This window comes from Pongo abelii, chromosome 6 (genome assembly GCF_028885655.2).
Source record: "Pongo abelii isolate AG06213 chromosome 6, NHGRI_mPonAbe1-v2.0_pri, whole genome shotgun sequence".
NCBI classification, from domain to species: domain Eukaryota; kingdom Metazoa; phylum Chordata; class Mammalia; order Primates; family Hominidae; genus Pongo; species Pongo abelii.
The window spans coordinates 128704573-128726805 of record NC_071991.2 but is presented as its reverse complement, the minus strand read 5'-3'; the positions used below and the strand labels follow the sequence as shown (position 1 = coordinate 128726805).

General features: G+C 34.8%; 1 protein-coding gene across 4 annotated transcripts in view; it reads right to left on the bottom strand.

Moving 5' to 3' along the window:
• MKLN1 (muskelin 1) overlaps positions 1-22233 on the bottom strand; it is a 382321-nt gene that overhangs the window by 83276 nt on the left and 276812 nt on the right. For 3 of the 4 annotated variants that reach the window (XM_024249293.3, NM_001132120.1, XM_054558895.2), the window contains 4 exon segments: positions 19037-19179; positions 17331-17419; positions 8946-9055; positions 6878-7070 (listed from right to left, as the gene is read on the bottom strand). In XM_024249293.3, the coding sequence (XP_024105061.1) occupies positions 6878-7070; positions 8946-9055; positions 17331-17419; positions 19037-19179 (535 nt within the window). 4 annotated transcript variants of the gene reach the window in all.

The window sequence follows — 22233 nt, the reverse complement described above, 5'->3', positions numbered from 1 at the left end:
TCTACTAAATCCTCACATGGGAAGAGAGAAAAGGCACTGATCAATTTTGTTAAGGTAATCATGCATACTTGTTGTAATTTCTAAACTAATCATAAGTCAAATGATTTATTAATAAAATAAAATTTTCTTTGTTTTATTTAAATAAAATTTATAGGAGATACTTCTCTTAAGAGGGATAAAGGTTGAAAATAAAAGATGGAAAAGATATGCCATACAAATAAGAAATGAAAATAGATCTTAAAACAATTTACGTTAAAGCAAAAATATTTCTAGAGATAAAAAGGCACTTCATAATAAAAGATTTAATTCAAAATAATTTAAAATTTGTCTTCAATTAAAAACATGGCATCAAAATGTATAAAGTAAAATTGGACCAACTATAGGAAACATGTAATTCCATGATCATAGTGGAAGGTGTTAACATCTTTCTCAGTAATGAGAATCAGACAGAAAATTCTTATTGATAAAGATTTGTGCAATATGATTAGCAACTCTGACCAATTGAACAGATATACAACACTGCTCCAACAACTAAAGAATTCACATTCTGTTCAAATATGTATGATATGTTTATAAAAATTGAATAAGCTGGGTTACATAGCAAGTCTCATTAAATTTCAAAGGACTGGAAACATACAGGATATGCACGCTGGCCCCTATGCAATTATGCCAGAAATCACTAACAAAGAAAACAACTAGTAAATCGCCACAAATTTGTAAATTAAAAACCAAAGTTCTTCCAAAGAGCCATTTCATTTCATAATGAAAACACTAAACTGAACAAAAATAAAAATACTTCATAGCACAACTAAAGAACAAGAAGAGGAAATTTTACATATTTAAATGTATATAAGGGAAATTTTCAAAGTCCGAAAACTAATGAGCTAAGCATCTAGCTTAAAAAGTTGTTATAAAAAGACAGCAAATTAATCTCAAAAAGAGAAGGAAGACAACAGTAAACAGACCATAAGTCAAGGACACAGGAAATAACAGAAAAGATGAACAAACCAAAAATTGGTTCTCTCAAGAGACTAGTGCACTTGATAAACATGTGCTGATGGAAAAATATATATATACACATTCAAGATAAGTAACAAAAAAAGGGGCATCTCAAGAAATCCTGCAAACACTAAACAAACAATAAGTTATTAGGTATACATTAATACCCATAAATTTGAAATTTTTGATTATAGACAATTATAGACAATTCCTAGAAAAATATCATTTAATAAAGCTGAACCAAACAATTAACAACTCTGATTAGTCCTATGATGTTTAAAGAAGTTAAACTGATAGGTAAAAACACTCCCACCCACCAAATTTCAAGCACAGACAGCTTCAGACACTGGAAAGTTGTTTGTTTGTTTGTTTGTTTGTTTGTTTTAACCAAGTATACAATAAAGAAGTAATTCGGCTGAGGGTGGCGGCTCACATCTGTAATTCTAGCAGTTTGGGAGGCCGAGGCAGGTGGATCACTTGAGCCCAGGAGTTTGAGACCAGCCCGGGCAATACAGCAAAACCCCATCTCTACAAAAAATTAGCCAGGTGTAGTGGCGCACACCTGTAGTCCCTGCTACTTGGGAGACTTGGTAAGAGGATCACTTGAGCCCAGGGAGGTCAAGGCTGTAGTGAGCCGTGACTCTGCCACTGCACTCCAGCCTGGGCAACAGAGCGAGACCCTGTCTCAAAAAAAAAAAGAAAAGAAAAGAAAAAGAGAAAACAAATAAACAAATAGCTCACACTTGAAATTCCAGTGCTTTGGAATCATTTGAGTAAGGAGTTAAAGACCAGTCTGGGTAACATGGCGAGACCCCATCTCCACATTTTTAAAAATTAGCCAGGCATGATAGCATGCACCAATAGTCCAGGCTACTCAGGAGGCAGGAGGATAGCTTGAGTCCAGGAGTTCAAGGCTAAAGTTAACTGATCATGCCACTGCACTCCAGTCTGGGTGACAAAGACAGACCCTGCCAAAAGAACACAAAAACCTCCACACAAAGGTAACTTCAGGTCCAGTTGCCTTCACTAGTAAATTCTACCAAGCTACTACTCATTCTACACAAACACTTTTAGATTCCTGCCTCATTCTACACGACTGGAACTACCCAAACATACCAAAAGATACCAAAACAAGACATGCACATTATAAGAAAACTGCAGACCAATATCTTACATACACAAATATATGCAAAAATACTTCATAAAAAGGTGGCAGATCAAATACAATACCTGAAAAGAGTAAGACACCATTATCAAGTAGGGTTTGTAACAGGAATACAAAATTGCATTAAAAACAGAAAATCAACTAAGATAATTCAATATACATATGCCTTTATAATGCTTTGCTTGACCATGCTTCACAGATACTGTGCTTTTTACAAATTGAAGGAAGTCGATGGATGCCGTTTTTCCAACAGAATTTCTTCACTGTGTCTCTCTCTCATTTCAGTAATTCTCGCAATGTTTCAACCTTTTCCATTATTGTTATATCTGTTACAGTGACCTATGATCAGTGATCTTTGATGTTAATAATGTAATTGTTTTGAAGCACCATGTTGTATGTGTTCTGACTACTCCATAAACCAGCAGTTCCCCCATTTCTCTCCCTCTCTTTGGGCCTCCCTATTCCCTGAGATGCAACAATACTGAAATTAGGCCATTCAATATCTTTACCATGGCCTTTAAGTGTTCAACACAAACCTCTCACTTTAAATAAAAAACTAGAAATAATTAAACCTAGGGAGGAAGGCATGTCAAAGGCCAAGATAGGCTGAAAGTCGACCTCTTGCACTAAAGTTGACCAAGTTGTAAATGAGAAGGATAAGTTCTTGAAGGAAATTACAAGTGAACCCACGACTGATAAGAAAGCAAAACAGACTTATTGTTAATATGGAGAAAGAGCGGTCTGGATAGATTAAACCAGTCATAACACTCCCTTAAGCCAAAACCTAATCTAAAGCATGGCCTTAACTCTCTTCAAGTGTGTGAAAGCTGAGAGAAGTCAGAAAACTGCAAAAGAAAAGTTAGAAGCTAGCAGAGGTTGGTTCATGAAGTTTAAAGAAAAAAGCCATCTCTGTAACATAAAAGTGCAAAGTAAAGCCACAAGTGTTGATGTATTATAGAAGATGCAGCAAGTTATTAATATCTAGAAGATCTCGCTAAGATCACTGATGAAGGGTAACTATACTAAAAAGATTTTCAATGTAGACAAAACATTCCAATAGACTTCTATTGGAAGAAGGTGCCATCTAGGACTTTCATAGCTAGAGTGAAGTCAATGCCTGGCTTCAAAGCTTCAAAGGATAGTGTGACTCTCTTGTAAGGGTTTAATGCAGCTAGTGACTTTAAGTGGAAGTCAATGCTCATTTACTATTCTGAAAAATCCTAGGGCCCTTAAGAACTAAGCTGAATCTACTGCCTGTGCTCTACAAATGGAATAACAAAGCCTAGATGACAGCACATCTGTGCACAGAATGGTTTACTGAATATTTTATGCCCACTGTTGAGACCTACTGCTCAGAAAAAAAAAAAAAGATTTCTTTCAAAATATTACTGCTCACTGACAATGCATCTGTCACCCAAGAGCTCGATGGAGAAACACAGGAAGATTAATGTTTTCATGCCTACTAACACATATCCATTTTGCAGCCTATGAATCAAGGAGTCATTTAGACTTTCAAGAAAATCTTATTATTTAAGAAACACATCTTGTAAGGCTATAGTTGCCACAGATAGTGATTCCTCTGATGGATCTGGGCAAAGTAAATTGAAAACCTTCTGGAAAGGATTCACCATTCTAGATGCCATTAAGAACATTCATGATTCATGGGAAGAGATCAAAATATTAACATTAACAAGAGTTTGGAAGAAGTTGATTCCAATGCTCATGGATGATGTGGAGAGTGTTAAAGACTTCAGAAGAAGAAATTAACTGCAGATGTGGTAAAAATAGCAAGAGTACTAGAATTAGAAGTAGAGCCTGAAGATGTGACTGAACTGCTACAATCTCATGATAAAACTTGAATGGATGAGAAATTGCTTCTTATGAATGAGCAAATAAAGTGGTTTCTTGAAATGGAAACTACTCCTGATGAAGATGCTGTGAACATTGTTGAAATGACAACAAAGGATTTAGAATATTACATAAACTTAGCTGATAAAGCAGCAGCAGGGTCTGAGAGGACTCCAATTTTGAAAGAAGTTCTATTGTGGGTCAAACGCAATCAGACAGCATTGCACGCCACAGATAAATCTTTTGTGAAAGGAAGAACTCATTGATGCAGCAAACTTCATTTTTGTCTTATTTTAAGAAACTGCCACAGCCACCCCAACTTTCAGCAATCACCATCCTTATCAGCCAGCAGCCATCAATACTGAGGCAAGACCCTTCACTAGCAAAAAGATTATAACTCACTGAAGGCTCAGATGATCACTAGCATTTTTTAAACAATAAAGCATTTTTTAAGTTAAGGTATGTGCATTTTTTTTTTAAAGACATAATGCCACTGTACCTTAATAGGCTACAGTAAAGTGGAAACATAACTTTTATATGCACAGGGAAAAGAAATAAAATTTGTGTGACTTGCTTTATTGTGTCATTCACTTCACTGCAGTGGTCTGGAACCAAACCTGCAATATCTCCAAGATATGCCTATAATTAACAACTACTGCACAATCCAAAAAACGAGAGTGGAGAGATTTTTTTTTTAAAGCAGGATAACAGAAAAAAGAAAGAAGCAGGGAAAGACAAAGGGAGAAAGGTAGAGATTTCAGGTTGAAACTTTATGACTACCTTATTAAACTTTATCCTTCCCTTATCTCACAAAAGAAAACTTTTCTTTCTATAGCAAATAAGATAAGCTCAGCAAAGGGACGTTTTCAGTACAATCTCTACATGTCTGAGTAAAACATTCCTGTCCCTAGGTGATTACTTTTGCCTATCATCACTGGATCCTGCATTGGCAAAGAGGTAGTAGCAATTATTGGTTCCAAAATCACATCTAATAAAATGAAATGTAAATACAGTGATGCTTCTAGACAAACAAAAAGCCTATTACAGAAATAAATAGAGCCTTACACTTTCTTAAAATACAGAAAATACTTAAAGATCATACTAAGTAATATACTAAAAATACTAAAAGTAGCTTTTGTATCCTCCATTACAAGAAGCTTGACAGAGACTCTTTTGATTCCCTAGATCTTCTTATTTAGCAGGCAGGAACTTCTTGTTCTTCTCTGTTATGTTTTTAATAGAGCAGAAGCCAAAAAACTCTGCACTGTTTACTTCCTTATTTGTCCAACAAATCATCATCAATGAGGTCAGAAGCAAACTGAACAACCCTGAAAGGAATGTTTATTAACTAACTGTGTTCCAGGCCAGTTTAGAGAGCCCATAGTATTCACAGTACAAAAACTATGATGTGGCTGTAAGTTTCAAGAATTGAGCAACTACTAATTTCTCTAAACTTGGTTCCTTTCTAGAGCCAAAGGATAAGTTAAGTCTCTGTGGATATCAAAACTGCACAAGATTTTTATCAGCTAATCTTAACTAACTAAGTATGTCACTAAAAAGAGCTTTAAAATATAACTGTTTTTAGCTTATTAATTGTAGAGTTGCCTGTGGCTGTTGTTTTGCTTTCCCGTCACAAAATGGTATCAAACGCCTTACTGACAAATATCTGAAACAAACTAAAAAGCCCTAAAATTACCTATGCCTCCCTCATCTTATGAGGTTAAAAAAAAAAATACAGAATTCACTCCTAGAAATGGCATATATATATAATATATATTTTATTGGTAGCATTTTAAAGTCTGGTAAGAGATTAGTTATGTGTTTGCTTATACTCCAAAATATACTCAATTTCAAACATACCAATCATTTATTTGCAAGTATCGTCATCAATCAAGTAAGCAATAACAACGTACAAGGCTGAGAAAAAGATTTGTCATATTTTAAAAAGTGGAGCTCAAAGCAATTCATTTTAAGTTAACTTTAAATTTATAAACTCAAAGAAGGCAGTACAGGTCTGGTTTTTTTTTTAGCTACCCAATATCTGATAAATATGAATACCTAATAATAGATGATAATAACAGTGATAAAATTAAAATAAGAGCAAACCACTGAAAAATCTATTATTTCTTATTTCTTCCTATAAAGGATGCACCAAATTCAATTCCACAAGTTTTATATTGTGCAACTATTCTGTTCTTTGTCACTATGAAAGTTACTGAGGAAGATTAAAAAAAAAAGTCATACTATAAGCAACAACAGAGTCCCTTTTTAGTTTAAATAACAAAACACATCAGACCTTAAAAATCCAAATGAGTGTTACCCTCCAAAGCCAATACCCTGGGAGATAATATAGATGTTCAACTATTCACATTTCTTTCAAAGCCAGACTACAGGTCACACAAGAAAATCGGCAATTATATAGCATTCACACCACAAGGAAGTTGTTTTCAATACAAATCTCCTTGTTCCTTATATACAATTGTTTACTAATAACATTTTTTATTATCTAGCCCCCCTTCTCCTCAAAACTACACTGTTAATGAATATTGGCTATCAATATCAAAATATTATTCTGATACAGTTTAATGTTAGTTAATGTTATCATTTGTAAGTGCATGGTTTCCCAAGATGACAACTTAAATTTATATGTGAGTTCAAGTACATTTCAATTTTTTAAGTCTCATTACATCATGGATCCATTTTACATGAAAGAATTCTCTAATCCAAAGAGATAACAATCTTTAACCGAGTAAAAAACCAAGAAAAAAAATTAGAGTAATAACTGGCATAAGCCTATATTCGTTTTGAGAAAAAGTTTCCCGTATGTACTTGAATTTACCCTAATAACCAATCTAAGTTTCATACCATTTACAGCCTTTTCAATCAACTCTTCACAAGCATCAAAATCACCCTTCAACACCAGCTTGTCATGAATATCTGTTAACATGGGATGTTCCAGTGCAATCTTGGTTTTCTTTTGCAGTGACTCAAAAGCTTCTGTATAGTTGTGTTGTCTGAAGTGTTTTAGGCAAAGGCGAATAGCTTCCTGTTCACGGTACTACTAGAACACAGAGTAAGTATGGAAAGAAGAGATTTGGTTAGATGATACTGTAGGAAACAATAACAACAGTAAAAATAACTAATCTACACTGAGCATTTATTAACACTATGTGCCAAGCAGTGTACTAACCTGATTCATTAGGCATCATTATTTGGCTCTTTTAACTAGCAAAACTTAACTAAAGCTTGGCGTGTTCCAATAACTTGCCCAAGGTCACAAAGTATGTAGCCAAAAGTTATTAAACCAAACCTAATTCCAGAGCCTCAACTTTGAAGAAAGGGAGAATATCTATTTCTTAAACTCCACTTAATATTGTAAAAATTATAACTCCATAGCATCTATTAATCCCATTACAATGCAGGTACTGAGAGCACAAAAAAACATTAAATAATCCACATAAATTATATTATGCTATTTTTGGTTTTTAAAAATAAACTATTACTTGAATGGCAAGTATCAAGTATACAGATATTTCAAATTTACAAACACATTTTATGACTCAAAAATCATCAAAAAGAGACTACATTTAATCTTTTTTTTTTTTTCTTTTTCTGAGACAGGGTCTTGCTCTGTCTCCCAGGCTGGACTATAGCGGCGTAATCTCAGCTCACTGCAACCTCCGCCTCCCGGGTTCAAGCAATTCTGCCTCAGCCTCCTAAGTAGCTGAGCTTACAGGCACGCGCCACCATGCCCAGCTAATTTTTGTATTTTTAGTAGAGTCGGGGTTTCACCATGTTGGTCAGGATGGTCTTGAACTCCTGACCTCAGGCAATCCGCCCACTTTGGTCTCCCAAAGTGCTGGGATTACAGGTGTGAGCCACTGCGCCCGGCCCAATTTAATTGTTTTCTAAGCCTGAACTACCTCATCTATTAAGCAGCTATAAAGTAGACATCTCAATTAACTGGAATCCAAAAAGCAGGCACTTAATTTATTAGAATTTTCCCCTAATAGGACAGATGCCAAAAATACAATCTTATAAAAAGGATTTTTTTAAAAAAATCTCAACTTCAGGAATATGTTCTGGGACTACCTCAAACTTCCTAAGTATACCACTATTCAAACAAACAGATGACACGGAAGCCTGCATGATAATCAAACAACAATGATTTACTTATAGGCATGACCCTTTAATAAGGCAAGAAAATAATGTCTTTAGGAAGATGTATAAGATTTGAAACACAAATCAGTTGATAGCTGACTTCTTAACTAATAAAAGGTCATTAAACACCTAATCCTTACATATTATAATTAACTATAACTAATTAACAACTTAATTATAATTAGTTAACTATAATTAACTTACTCTTGGTCTCTAAAAAAGACTTATCATAACTACCATGTAACAATATATATTACAGTTATATTAAACAGCAGTATTTTTTAACCCTGTTGACTACTTTAGGAGTCTAAATCACATCCACGTCTTAAATTTTCCACTAGGCTGCAAAACTATCCCACTAAAAACTATGTTTTAAGTATTTATATGAATACAAGTAAAAAAACAAAATTCAGAGTCAAATGGGTATAATAACGTAAAAGCAGACTGTGGAGCCAAACTGCCTGAGTTCATATACTGGCTCAAACACTTCACAATTGTGTGATCCTAGGCAAACTATTTAATCTCTCTGTGCTTCATTTCTTCATCTATAAACTAATGGGGATAATAAGTGCACCTGTCTCATAGAGTGATAATGACTAAGTGAGTTATCAGGATTCCTTAAAAGCTGGCAGACTGGAAGTGCTTAATAAAATGTTAGCTAACTGTTGTTATTATTATTTTGAATATTTTAAATTATTCTCAATGAAGATAAGAGATTGACATATTTCTCCTTTTATAGGCATTAAAGTCAGGATTTAAAACACAGTCCTACCTTGCTATACCAGTTGAGACAAGGTTGTACTATATCAGGATCATCAATGCCACTAAGTTCAACATACCAGATGCTAAAGTTAAAGCTGGGTCCCCAGGACAAGAGTGGAACTTTAAGGAGAAAAAACAAAAAGAAGAAGAAAAATATTAACACAGTTCAAATAAAACTTAAGCAAAGTAAAAGCACTATTCAACCTTACAATGATTCATTCAACAAATTTCCTGGGCATCTTTTATATGACTAGCATGGTGCTAAGGCTACAACAGTAAAGCGAAACAGATGACCCACGCCACCATAAGATTTCCTTAGTTAATAAAAGCACTGTCAGATAAATTAAAAATGTTCGTATGTCTACCCCAAATAAATGCCACCAGAATTAGATGATTTAACAGGTAAATTTTATCAAATGTACAAGCAGCAAAAAATTACTTTAGAATTTAGCCTACATCAGAACACTGAAAAAGACTGAAATTATTTATCAGTGGCATAACCCTGAAATCCAAATCAGAAGAAAAAAGACTTAAGGCCAATCGCAGCTATGAATACATATTTAAATACAAATTAAAAGGAGAAAAGTTGCAAAAAAATTCAATCAGATTTTCATTGCAACCAAACAGATCTCACTCCAGGAATGGAAAGATGATGGTTCAATAAATAATAGGAGCTATATTAATATAATTTACCACATTAACAAAATAAAAAACATTTGACGACTTTAATACATTATTATTTTTAAACCCTCAATATATAAGCAATATAAGGCAATAAAAAATTTCCTTAGATTTTTTTAAAAAGCATGAAAAACCTTAAAAATTAAACCTAATGGGAAAATACTAAGTATTCCCACTCAAGTCAGAACAAGACAAAGATGTCCAATATCTCTACTATTCGACACTAATCAGAGGTCTCAGCCAGTGCAATAAGGAAACAAACAAACAAATTAAGAAAAACGAATTGTAATTTAAAGATGACCTGTCTACCTAAAAAAATTCAAGAGAGCCAGGAACAGTAGCTCAAGCCTGTAATCCCAGCACTTTGGGAGGCCGAGGCAAGAGGATCACCTGAGGCCAGGAATTCAAAACCAGCCTGGCGAACACAGTGACACTCCGTCTCCACTAAAAATAGAAAAAATAGCCAGGCATGGTGGCGTGCGCCTATAATCCCAGCTACTTGGGAGGCTGTGGCAAGAGCATCACTTGAACCCAGGAGTCGGAGGTTGCAGTGAGCTGCCATCACACCACTGTACTCCAGCCTGGGTGACAGAATAAGACTCTGTCTCAATGGAAAAAAATATATATATATATTCAATTGAAAAACTTTTCTTTTTATTTGTAAACAAGGTAAACACACAAAAATCAACTTTTCCTATACCTACAATAAATAACCAATTAGAAAATATACCTCAAAAAAGTCCTATTTATAATGGCAAAAAGTTGAAAATACTTCAGAATAAACTTAAAATACGCAGTATTTATAATAAAATATAAAATTTTAGTGAATAATTGAATAAATGCAAGAACATACTATGTTCCTATATAGGAAAACTCAATATTGTAAATGTGTAGTTCTCTCCAATTAATTATAAATTTAACATCATGTCAATCAAAATCCCAATGGTCTTTCCGGAGGTCCCATGTAGCCAAAACTATTTTTTTTTTCTAAATAACAACACCAGTTATTTTTCAAAACAACTATTTTTCAAAATAACATAATAAACACTTTTCTAGCCTTTTAATAACAGCAACATTGCACTAATGGTACAAAAGCAATGCTGTGTAAAACTGCTAGCACCTTGGTACCAAACTAATGGCACCAAAAAGTACTAGTAGTGCTCAGTAAGTACAAAGTGCACTGTATGCCTCACCACCATACACTGGCAGTAAAATAAAATAAAATAAAATAAAAAATAATTTTTACCAATGGCACAGAAAAATTAATTTTATTAAACTCCCATCATTAAGTACACATCTGTCTAGTATCCTGTGTGACAAAATGAGATTTGCATATAAAGCATTTTTGTTGTGTACCAAACCACAATGGTTATCTCAAGGAAAGGACCTGTACAATTATTCAAGTTGTGAGTTTAAAAATCAATTTATTTTTCATGGAATGCCATTTTATTCTTGAAAGAAAAACAGACAACCTATGATTATTTAGATTTGGGTATTTGCCAAACATTTACATGTCATTTCAAGGAAAATACTTAATGATATTTGCTGTCAAGGATAAAAACCAAGCTTTCAAGAGAAAAGTTAGAATTTTGGAAGATAAGTACCCACCACTGTGAGCTTAACTGATTCCCAACACTTAGATTTTTTTAAATGAGATTAGATGTGATATTAATAAATGTGATTTTTAAAATATTACATAATGAAGTGTTTCAACATTTGGGAGATCTGTGTAATTCAGTGAACCATATTTTCTAAAAAACCAATGAATGTTACAAAATCACACCTGGGTAAAAAGTCCAAGACAGACCACTGGGTAAAAAGTCCAAGACAGACCAGTGAATTTCAATGTAACAATAGATTCACTGATGCAGTTTCAGAATCTATAATGCAACTATCTTTAAGAAACTAACACTTGTAGAGTTTTGATGAAGCATCAAAATAGAATATCCAGAATAGCTGATACCAGGCATAATGATTTCCAATATCCAACTGAATAAGGAAGATGTATGGGGTATGATACTTTTATATATTTTTGTCATCTAAAACAGGGGTCCCAAACCCCCAGGCCCAAACCTGTACAGGTCCGTGGCCTGTTAGGAACCCAGACGCACAGCAGGAGGTGAGCAGCATGTAAGGGAGCATTACTGCCTGGGCTCTGCCTCCTGTCAGATCAGCGTTGGCATTAGATTCTCAAAGGACTGCAAACTCTATTGTGAACTGCAAATACAAGGGATCTAAGTTGTGCACTCCTTATGAGAATCTAATGCTTGATGATCTGAGATGGAAAAGTTTCATCCCAAAACCATCTCTCCACCACACCCTGCCCCAACTTCTGGGTCCACAGAAAAATTGTCTTTCACAAAACTGGTCGCTGGTGTCAAAAATGTTGGGGACCACTGATATAAAGGAAGCTGTGTGAATAAAAACACAGGCAGTAGCAACCAGCCATGAGGATGTATGAAGGACTCCTGGGATATTTAATATGCCTTTCTGTTTATGTATGTAAACAACACACATTTCAAAAAGTTTTTTTAACAATAAATATTAAATTATCTTTATTGTTTTAGTGTTTTCTTATGTAGCAGTGTCATTTAAAAGTTTATCTACTAAATCACATAGCAATAACCATCTAGTAGCATAAGAGTCAGAATAAAATAATGATTCTAAACTCAAAAAGCACCAAGAATATAGTCTATATATGTCACCAGACATAAAATACTAGAGATTTCCAGATCCAAGTCTCATTAAGAATTCATTTATTGGTCCTGGTGCAGTGGCTCACGTCTGTAATCCTAACACTTTGAGAGGCAGAAGCAAGAGGATCATTTGAGCCCAGGAGTTCAAGACCTGCCTGGAAACATAGTGAGACCCTATCTCTACAAAAAAAATTAAAAATCAGCTGGGCATGATAGTATGTGCCTGTAGTCCTGGCTACTTGGGACGCCAGATGGAAGGATCACTTGAGCCCAGGAGTTCAGTGTTACAGTGAGCTACGACCACGCTACTCAATTCTAGCCTAGGTAACAGAGAAAGACCCTGTCTCTTAAAAAACAAAACAAAACAAAACAAAAACCTTTTAAAACACTTGCAGTGAAATTTAATCTGTTACCCAATGGTCTAATAGAAATATTTCTAGAATAAAATTAGTTATAATTTTTAATACTTTTAAAGAACACCTTTAGAGGAAGGAGGTAAATCATGAAGTTATCTCGCCAAAGGGCATATATATTACAGACGAATAAACAATATAATTAATTTTCAACAGACTAAAAGGGTATGTAAAAAATGAGCAGAATGATGTCCACTCACTTCGAACGCCAGTGATTTTTGGTAGCATTAGCAATACTAATAATGCATATTAGAATACTATAAGAAATCTAAAACTGAATTAAAGCTCCAGGCACGTGTTCTTTGTCTCCTGATAAAAGACGCCTCCCTCATCAAATAAAAGAATTAGAAACTCCTAATATATATCCCAAGGCTAGCAGTTTGTATTCTAGGATTCAGCCATCAGTTTTCCCCATAGGACAATCAGACAAGACTCAGAGAGCAAGATAGCAAGACTCAGTTTCTACAAAAAAGTTGTTTTTAAAATTAGCCAGGTGTGGTGGTGTGCTACTAGGGAGGCTGAGGCCGGAACATGGCTTGAGTCCAGGAACTGGAGGTTGCACTGAGCTCTAATTGTGCCACCTGAGCAACAGAGCAAGACTCTGCTTCTTAAAAAAAAAAAAAAAAAAATTAGGCCAGGCGCAGTGGCTCATGCCTGTAATCCCAGCACTTTGGGAGGCCAAGGTGGGTGGATCACCTCAGGTCGGGAGTTCAAGACCAGTCTGACCAACATGGAGAAACCCCGTCTCTACTAAAAATACAAAATCAGCCGGGCATGGTGGCGCATGCCTGTAATCCCGGCTACTCAGGAGGCTGAGGCAGGAAAATCGCTTGAACCCAGGAGGCAGGAAGTTGTGGTGAGCCGAGATTGTGCCATTGCACTCCAGCCTAGGCAACAAGAGCGAAACTCCATCTCAAAAAAAAAAAAAAAAGAGGTTCTGAGAGATCCTAAAAATTCAAGATTAACTATTCTGAAAGAGTACATCTACTATTCTACTACAGATTTAATGACGTAAGTATACTTAGCACAATAACTGGCACATACTAAGTGTTCAATAAATGTTAGCTGTTATTATCTATTATTATTATATTAATTTTCCCCTTAATAGTATACTTCTAAAATGTCACTTTTCCACATGCTCTCCTAAAGGGCTTCCTGGACCTAATACCCAGACTTCATGCTCAGATTTCATGCTGCATCCAGCCAGAGCTAAAGCCGCTCTCTAAAGTCTCCACAATCATCCAGGCTGCAGCTGACTCCTTTACAAAAATCCACATCTCTCCATTTACCAAAAACCAAGACTCCCCCTGAATCCTTCCAAGACTCCCCCTGAATCCTTCCAAGACCCTTCCAAAAAAAGTACAGCTTTTTTTGCCCTCACCTACCCCTGATTTCCTCATACAGCTGTTATTGTGGCTATAAATCAGGATGTAAACCCTTCGAGCCATCTGTAACCAATACCCTCATCCCATTTTACTTTATGTTTACTTTCCTCTGATCCAATCTCCTGCTGAGGTTTCCCTTCCCAAACTTTAACTTGCCCTCTGGAATCCAGTCTCCCAATTAATAACTCACTTCTGTTACTAAATTTTCCTTTCACCTCTAGGTCTTATCTAAAACCAAGCTTCTTTCTAAGGCCAACTGTCCTTCTACACTAAGTCCCATCAAAGTCCCTAAAATACTAGATGTAAGAAGGCATGTAAACACAAGCTTTAAAAATATAAGTATAAAAATGTGCAAAAGAGATATCCAAAATGAAATCATTTCTTCCATAAACGTACTCTTAAATTAAAACCACAGATCCACAAACTGGAACAGAATTCAAGAAAATATCCAATATAGCTACCTATCCTACCATTAGACAGAAAAAGCACTAACTTCCTCATTTTATACAAAAGGTAATTTAAGAAAGGAAAGTAAAATTTTCCTGAAGGAAGGCAGTCCAATGATATCAGTTCAGCTTTGCTGGTACTCTGAATTATCCACAACAGATCTTAAAAGTTAACCCCTGCCACACAATAGAAATGTGGGCTATTTTCCTTGTTAACAATTTATGACCAAACTTACTTCAATTTGCTTAATAAGCTACATTCATTATAAATGAAAATTATTATAGTTACATGTCAATAAACAATTTGGAGATTATCTGCCATTGTGTTAGCCTTGCTTCTGTTCCCCTCTATTACTGTGAATAATTGAAGGCTGACTAAATTGAGAAATTGTGCTGTTTAAGCATTAACTTGTTTTTTAAATAAAGCAAGATCTTTCAAACATGTCACTATAGAACATAGATGTAAAATACTCTAAGGCTTTTTTTAAGTCAAATTCTAACGATTTACCTAAATGAAATAAATGTCTGTGCTAAATTAACATCAAAAGAGAGCTATACATCATTCAAGTCCTTTACTGGAATAACTTTTGAAGAAAATATGACAAACTAAAAATACTGACCTAACATATGGCCTTTTAGTTCCACATTTTCCTTATATTACTTAAAAAAAAAAAGTTCTTAAGAGAATGCTGGGAAAGGGTTGGGAAGCAAATACACTGCTGACCGGTATTAACATCTTTTAAGAGAAAAGTAAGACATACTAAGTTATCTATGTATGAATATCCTAAATAGAAAATGGGCTAATAAGTGTCTACTATTATTTGGAAAGTTCCAATTAACATTTTGCCTAAATACCATAAAACTAACCCTAGATCAAGTAAAAGACATCATTATGCCCTATAATTAAAAAGGTGATGGGAGAAATGGGTGGCTGTTGGTGAAAGGGTAAAAAGTTTCAGTCAAACAGGAAGAATAAGTTCTGGAGATCTACTGTACAGCATGGTGACTATAGTAATAACAACTGAAAATTGCTCAGGGAGTAGATCTTAAATGTTCTCACCACAAAAAAATGTTAAGTATGTGAGGTGAGGGATATGTTAATTAGCTTGATTTAATAATTTCACAATGTATTCATATGTCAAAACATCACATTGTAAACCATAAATATATATAATTATTATTTGTCAATTATACCTTAGTAAACCTGGGGGGAAATTTTTTAAGGGAAATTTTTTAAGTGCACATATTCAAACACTCAGCAAAAAAGAAAAGAAAGGGGAAAAAAGGCTGACAGGGCTGGAAAAGGTTCCAATTTCCACTGCTTGTATACTTGCAATATAAAATCATAAAATTGTTAAAGCTATGCAAAGGTCTTTAGGAACTGGTAACCCTAAATACTGATGAAAACATTACTCAGTGCAAAAGAAGTAAATAACCGAAAGTTAAATTTATTTTTAAAATTTGCTTGCTCATAAATTCTTATAAGAAAACAAAATATAGGTTTTAATTTACAAGTATTTATTATAACAACAGAAACTATAATTACTACAAAGTGATATACTGGAATCCAATTGTTCCAAAAACAGTTTCTGTATATAAGCAGTTTTTCTTAAGACCTCATATATTCTTTTGCCCAACAGAACTGTTTGAGTCACAAAACAAAATAGCAGCAACTCTTGATAGACTGGCAAACAATGACTATGTTTGTTCCAAAAGAGTAATTATCCTCCCAAATCAAAATGTGGACTCTGGCTTTTATCATTATTCTTCAAAGTATCTAATTCACTTTAATCCCCATACTAATATAATATTTTCAAAAGTATGCAACATGGTTATACATTAGAAGTTTTTTTTTTTTTTTTTGAGATGGAGTCTTGCTTTGTCTCCCAGGCTGGAATGCAGTGGCATGATCTCGGCTAACTGCAAACTCTGCCTCCTGGGTTCACGCCATTCTCCCGCCTCGGCTTCCCGAGTAGCTGGGACTACAGGCACCTACCACCACGCCCGGCTAATTATTTTTGGATTTTAGTAGAGACGGGGTTTCACCATGTTAGCCAGGATTTAATTCCTCAATTTCCCTATCTTCTAAATAATAAATCCTAAAGGAAACAAAATCACCTGAAAAATACTAATTTTGAGGATGCATTGTAAATACTTTCTTAAGCTAAAATACTTGCTAAATAAATACATGCCTTAAGGTAATACTTTTCAAACAGTGATTTGCAACCTATCGATGGGTCATTAAATCAATTTAATGGGTTTGACCAGCATTTAACTAAAAAAATAAATAAATAAAATAAAAGAACATAACAGATAATAACCATAATATACTGCCTTAAGGATTTCATCAGTATTTGGTTTTAGAATATTATTGTTTTAGTATAAGTGATAAACCTCCATAAAATTAAGGCAATCAAATCACTAGATCCCATAAAATCTAAGAAAACTTTCAAATGAGAAAACATTTGGAAAAGATTCCACTTGAAATAACTGCAACTTAGTAATGAATTTATATAAAGCAGAAGTCAGCAAACTTCTCCTGTAAAGAAACAAAGAGTAAATTTAAGGGGCTCTGTGGTCTCTTGCAACTACTCAAGTCTACTTTTGTAGCACAAAAGCAGACACAGACAATATGTAAACAAACCAGTGCAGCAATGTTCTCATAAAATTGTATTTAAAAAAACAAGAGGCCTGCAGGATTTGGTCTATGGGCTATAGTTTGCTGACTGATGATATCAAGAATTTGTTTCTATCTCAGAATGCTAAAATCTTACCTATTTTAATGAATCGACAAGGGAACATCTGTTCATCAATTTTATGCTTCAAGGTGAATGTTTCTTTGTTATAATCATTCTTTAAGCCACTGTGGGAAAAAAATAAGGCTATTAAATCTGACTTCATAATTTAGTAAATGCACTAGAACACAAATTAATGCACACTCAGGTTTTAAGTTTAAACTCATGCTCAAAATATTATGACCAAGACATATAAACAAGTAGTTGAACATGGGCATATAGGTCAAAACCGGTACATTCAAATCAACAGCATTATAACTGGATTCTCTTAATTATATGAGGATTAATGAAAAATGTTCAGTATTATAAAGAATGTAGCTACAGTGTTTAAAAATGTGTGACAGGGCCTAGTGTCCTGAATGGATAACTGAATATAACATAAAATTTTCAAATGGTAAGAATGAAATTCAAAAATAATTCACAGTCAAATCTGACAACTGAAACAAAACCACATATTAGAATTCACCAAAGAATTTAGTTATTTAATTCTGACTGAGATGCCAATGTTTCTTTTATAATTCAACAAATTTTCGAAGCCTACCTTACTCTGTTGGTTTAATAGCATCTGCTTTATCCTAAGTAAAAATAAATGGATATCACCTCTCTACTTAAACAACTAGGACTGACAAAAGATTTATGGGAAAGTCACTCATCCTCAGGTTGCTTTATATTTCCTGAAATACTTTCATGACTTAAATACAGTATAGAGTATTTGCTTATATAAAATATTATGTTAATGGGCCATACCATGTCACAAATATATTCTGTTTTTTTTTTGGTTTTTTTTTTTTGAGACAGAGTCTCACTGTGTCACCCCAGCTGGAGTTCAGTGGTGCGATCTTGGCTCACTGCAACCTTTGACTCCCAGGTTCAAGTGATTCTCCTGCCGCAGCCTCCCAAGTAGATGGGACTACAGTCGCCCGCTACCATGCCCAGCTAATTTTTGCATTTTTATTAGAGACAGGGTTTCACTGTGCTGGCCAGGCTGGTCTTGAACTCCTGACCTCGTGATCCACCTGCCTCAGCCTCCCAAAGTTCTGGGATTACAGGCATGAGCCACCGCACCCAGCCATCACAAATATATTCTAAATCTCCATAGTTTCATTTGTCCACTCCATTAGCTATCTGATTTTTCATTTGCTGGGCAGCAAATTAACACCTTCATTCCCGGTGGTCTAATACTATTAAAACTCAAATTTACTGAGCTCCTTCCAAGTGACAGGCATTGTGCTTGGTGTAGTCATAAATCTTTCAATTTATAAAACATTCCTCTTTTTAGTCTCCAACTTACAGTAAACCACTAGAATACTGCTTCTGGATTAGGGCAATTAATCTTAGTGTTTTGGATAGAGCCTGTACTTTTTTTACAGCAAAGATTATAGCAAAAAATTTTATTAAAGCTGAAAATATTTCTGAAGTCATTAACAGCTCAAAAATACAATTAAAAAAGGACGAAACAAAAAAGTTTGATTCTTCTTTGGTAAAAATATTAACTAGGGTCTGTTGGTTAAAAAAAAAAAGAAAGCTAACTCAAGCCACAGTATTAAACTAAGGCATTAGGAATAGAATAGAAGGAATACTCTTTTCTCCTTTGAAAGAAAAATCAAACCATGCAGATTAGCTACAAAAAGACTAAGACTACGTTTTGTTTAGAAGACAGCTCTCACCGCATAACCATAACTCACCTGGACAACAGCTCTGTCATATTTTCTTCATTCATTCCACCAAAGACTTTAAATTTCTTCAAATTGCAAACATGAGTTTTCTCATATTTTCCAAATGTGATATTCTGAACTATAGCAGGCCTTTCGAGCTTTAGAATCAAGTACTAAAAAAAGAAACAACCAAATTATATCCTCTTCTGTTTAAAACAAATGTTAGACAACTTTAAAACTACTGCCAGTTAACAAAATAATGTACAAGGTCCATCCTTGTCCATCCTGTACTAGCAGATTTTTTTTAAAGCTATAGAATAGTACATAACAGCCTTATAAAGGTTATCCCACCAGAACCACTTTTCACTCCAGTAGATCCCAAAAACTACATTATCCCCAACACTAGGTGAAGGGAGGAAAAAAAGAACTAGTGAGATAACTTCTAACCAAAGAACAGTATTCAATAAAAGATATAACCAGACTATGCAAAACCAAATAAAACAAGATTAGAATACAAAAATAACAATTACATATTCCTATGGACTCTACTTCAATAACTAAATCAATGTTTGAAAGCGGCACTAACATTTTTAGAAGTAGCAGCAAAGATTTACTAATCAACCCTGCCAAGTTTACAAATTTGAAACCCAAATCTACTCTAGATACGTCTAATGTAGCTCGTTTTCCTATTACACATTGGATAAAATGGGATCAATTAAATAGAGAACAATTTACATCATGCAGACTGTTCTCTATTATAAAAATCAAGAAGAAAATTACCACTGCTTGAACACATGTTGGAAAAGCTATTCAGAAAAACAATTCAGATGTTTTGTTGGAGAGACGTCATGCTTCACGATATTGGATAATATAGGTGATAAAGATGGTTAAGAATAAACTTGCTGGTCCTGCCTCTTATCACACACAAAAATTAACTTAAAATGGATAAAAACTGATCCAACATCAATCCTTTAGGACTGAAGACCTGGCCGGGTGCGGTGGCTCACACTTGTAATCCCAGCACTTTGGGAGGCCGAGGTGGGCAGATCAGAAGGTCAGGGGTTCAAGACCAGCCTGGCCAACATGGTGAAACCCCGTTTTTACTAAAAATACAAAAATTAGCCGGGTATGGTGGCGGTCACCTGTAATCCTAGCTACTCAGGAGGCTGAGGCAGGAGAATTGCTTGAACCCTAGAGGCGGAGGTTGCAGTGAGCCAAGATCACGCCATTGCACTCTAGCTTGGATAACAGAGCAAGACTCTAGCTCAAAAAAAAAAAAGACTGAAGACCTAAATGTAAGAGCTAAAACTTTAAACATCTTAGACAAAAACTACAGGCAAATCTTCATGACTCTGGATTTGGCAACGGATTCTTAGATATGACAGCAAAAGTACAAACAAAATAAAATAAATTGGATTTCATCAAAACCAAAACTTTAGTGTCAAAGGATACTATCAAGAAAGTGAAAAGACACCCTATAGAATGGGAGAAATATTTGCAAATCATATATCTGATAAGAGTCTGGTATCCGGAATATATTAAAAATGCCCTTACAATTTAACAACAAAAAGACAAACAACCCAATTTAAAAACAGATAAAGGACCTGAATAGCCCTTTCTCCAAAGAAAGTAAACAAATGGCCAACAGGCACATGAAAAGATGCTTAACATCATTAGTCACCAGGAAAATGTAAATCCAAACCACAAAATACCATTTCACATCCACTAGGATGGCAATAATAATAATAATAATTTAAAAATGCAAAACCGTAAGTGTTGACAAAGATGTAAAGAAACTGGAACTCTCATGCATTTCTGGCAGGAATGTAAAACGGTACACATACTGTGGAAAATCATTTGGCAGTGCCTCAAAAAGTTAAACAGAATTACTACATGAACAAGAATGTCCACTCCTAGGTATAAACCCAAATGAAGTGAGAAAAAAAAGGTATACACACAACCAGTTGTATATGAATGCTCACAGGGGTACTGTTCACAATAGCCAAAAGGTGGAAACAACCCAAATGTCCGTCAACTGATGAATGGCCAAACTACAGTATTTCCATGCAATGTAGTATTCTGCCATAAGGAATGCACACTGACACACACTACAACCTGGATTAACCTCAAAAACATACTAAGTGAAAAAAGTCAGATACCTTTTGTACCCAGAACAAGTAAATGCATAGAGGCATAAAGCAGATTAGTGGTTGTCAAAAACTGGGCTGAGATAGAAAAGGAGATACTCCTTACTGGGTATATGAAGTTTCTTTGTGGACAATGAAAATATTTTGGAACTAGATGGAGGTGATAGTTGCTCAATTCTGTAAATGCACTAAATGTCACTGAATTATACACTTTAAAATGGCTAACTTTATATTATGTGTGAATTTTACCTCAATAAAAAAAGAATTAAGCTGGTGGTGATAAGAATGGCAATGAAAATAACGCTAACATTTTGTGAGCACTAACTTCTTATCTGGCACATTGCTGTGACTTTTACATGCATTAGCTCATTCATAGTAGTAGCAGTAGTAGTAGTAGTAGTGGGAGGAATATATGAACACGGGTTACTCTCTTCATCCTCATTTCACAGATGAAGAAATACAGTTACACAGCTAATAAATGACAGAGTTCAGATCAAAACTCAGTCATCTGCCTCTGGCTTACACTGCTGGTTGGCTGACCCAACTTCCATTCCCAGCCTAGTTCTTCCTAGATACCCTCCAGGCAAGGGTAGACATATGACAAAGGTCAAAGAGATGCAAGCAGCAGTTTGTAATGGGTTAAGTTTTGCTTTCTGAAACAAATGCTGCTACTTCTTCTGCCTCTTTGCTATACGAACAGTTACAACTGCAACAATCACTGTGCAACCATGAAGAGAAATGGCCAAGAGAATCTCAAAGATAACAACCATTAGTGAGCCATTCAAATCTCATCAGCAGCCACCTACCTCCAGTTTTATTTTTTCATTCACAGCCACTTTAATCTATATAAATTCCAGCCATATTAACTGTACATATTTTAGTATGTTTCTCCACAAGACACAGACTTAAAAAATATTCATGATACTGTTATATACCAGAAAAAAGTAACAGCAGCTCCTTAATATAATGGCATCAAAAAATCCTGTCAGTGTTCACAAATCCACAATTGTCTAATTAAAAAAATGGTTTTTCTAGTTTGAAGTCCAAATAAGGCTCATGAATTATGATTGGTTAACATAT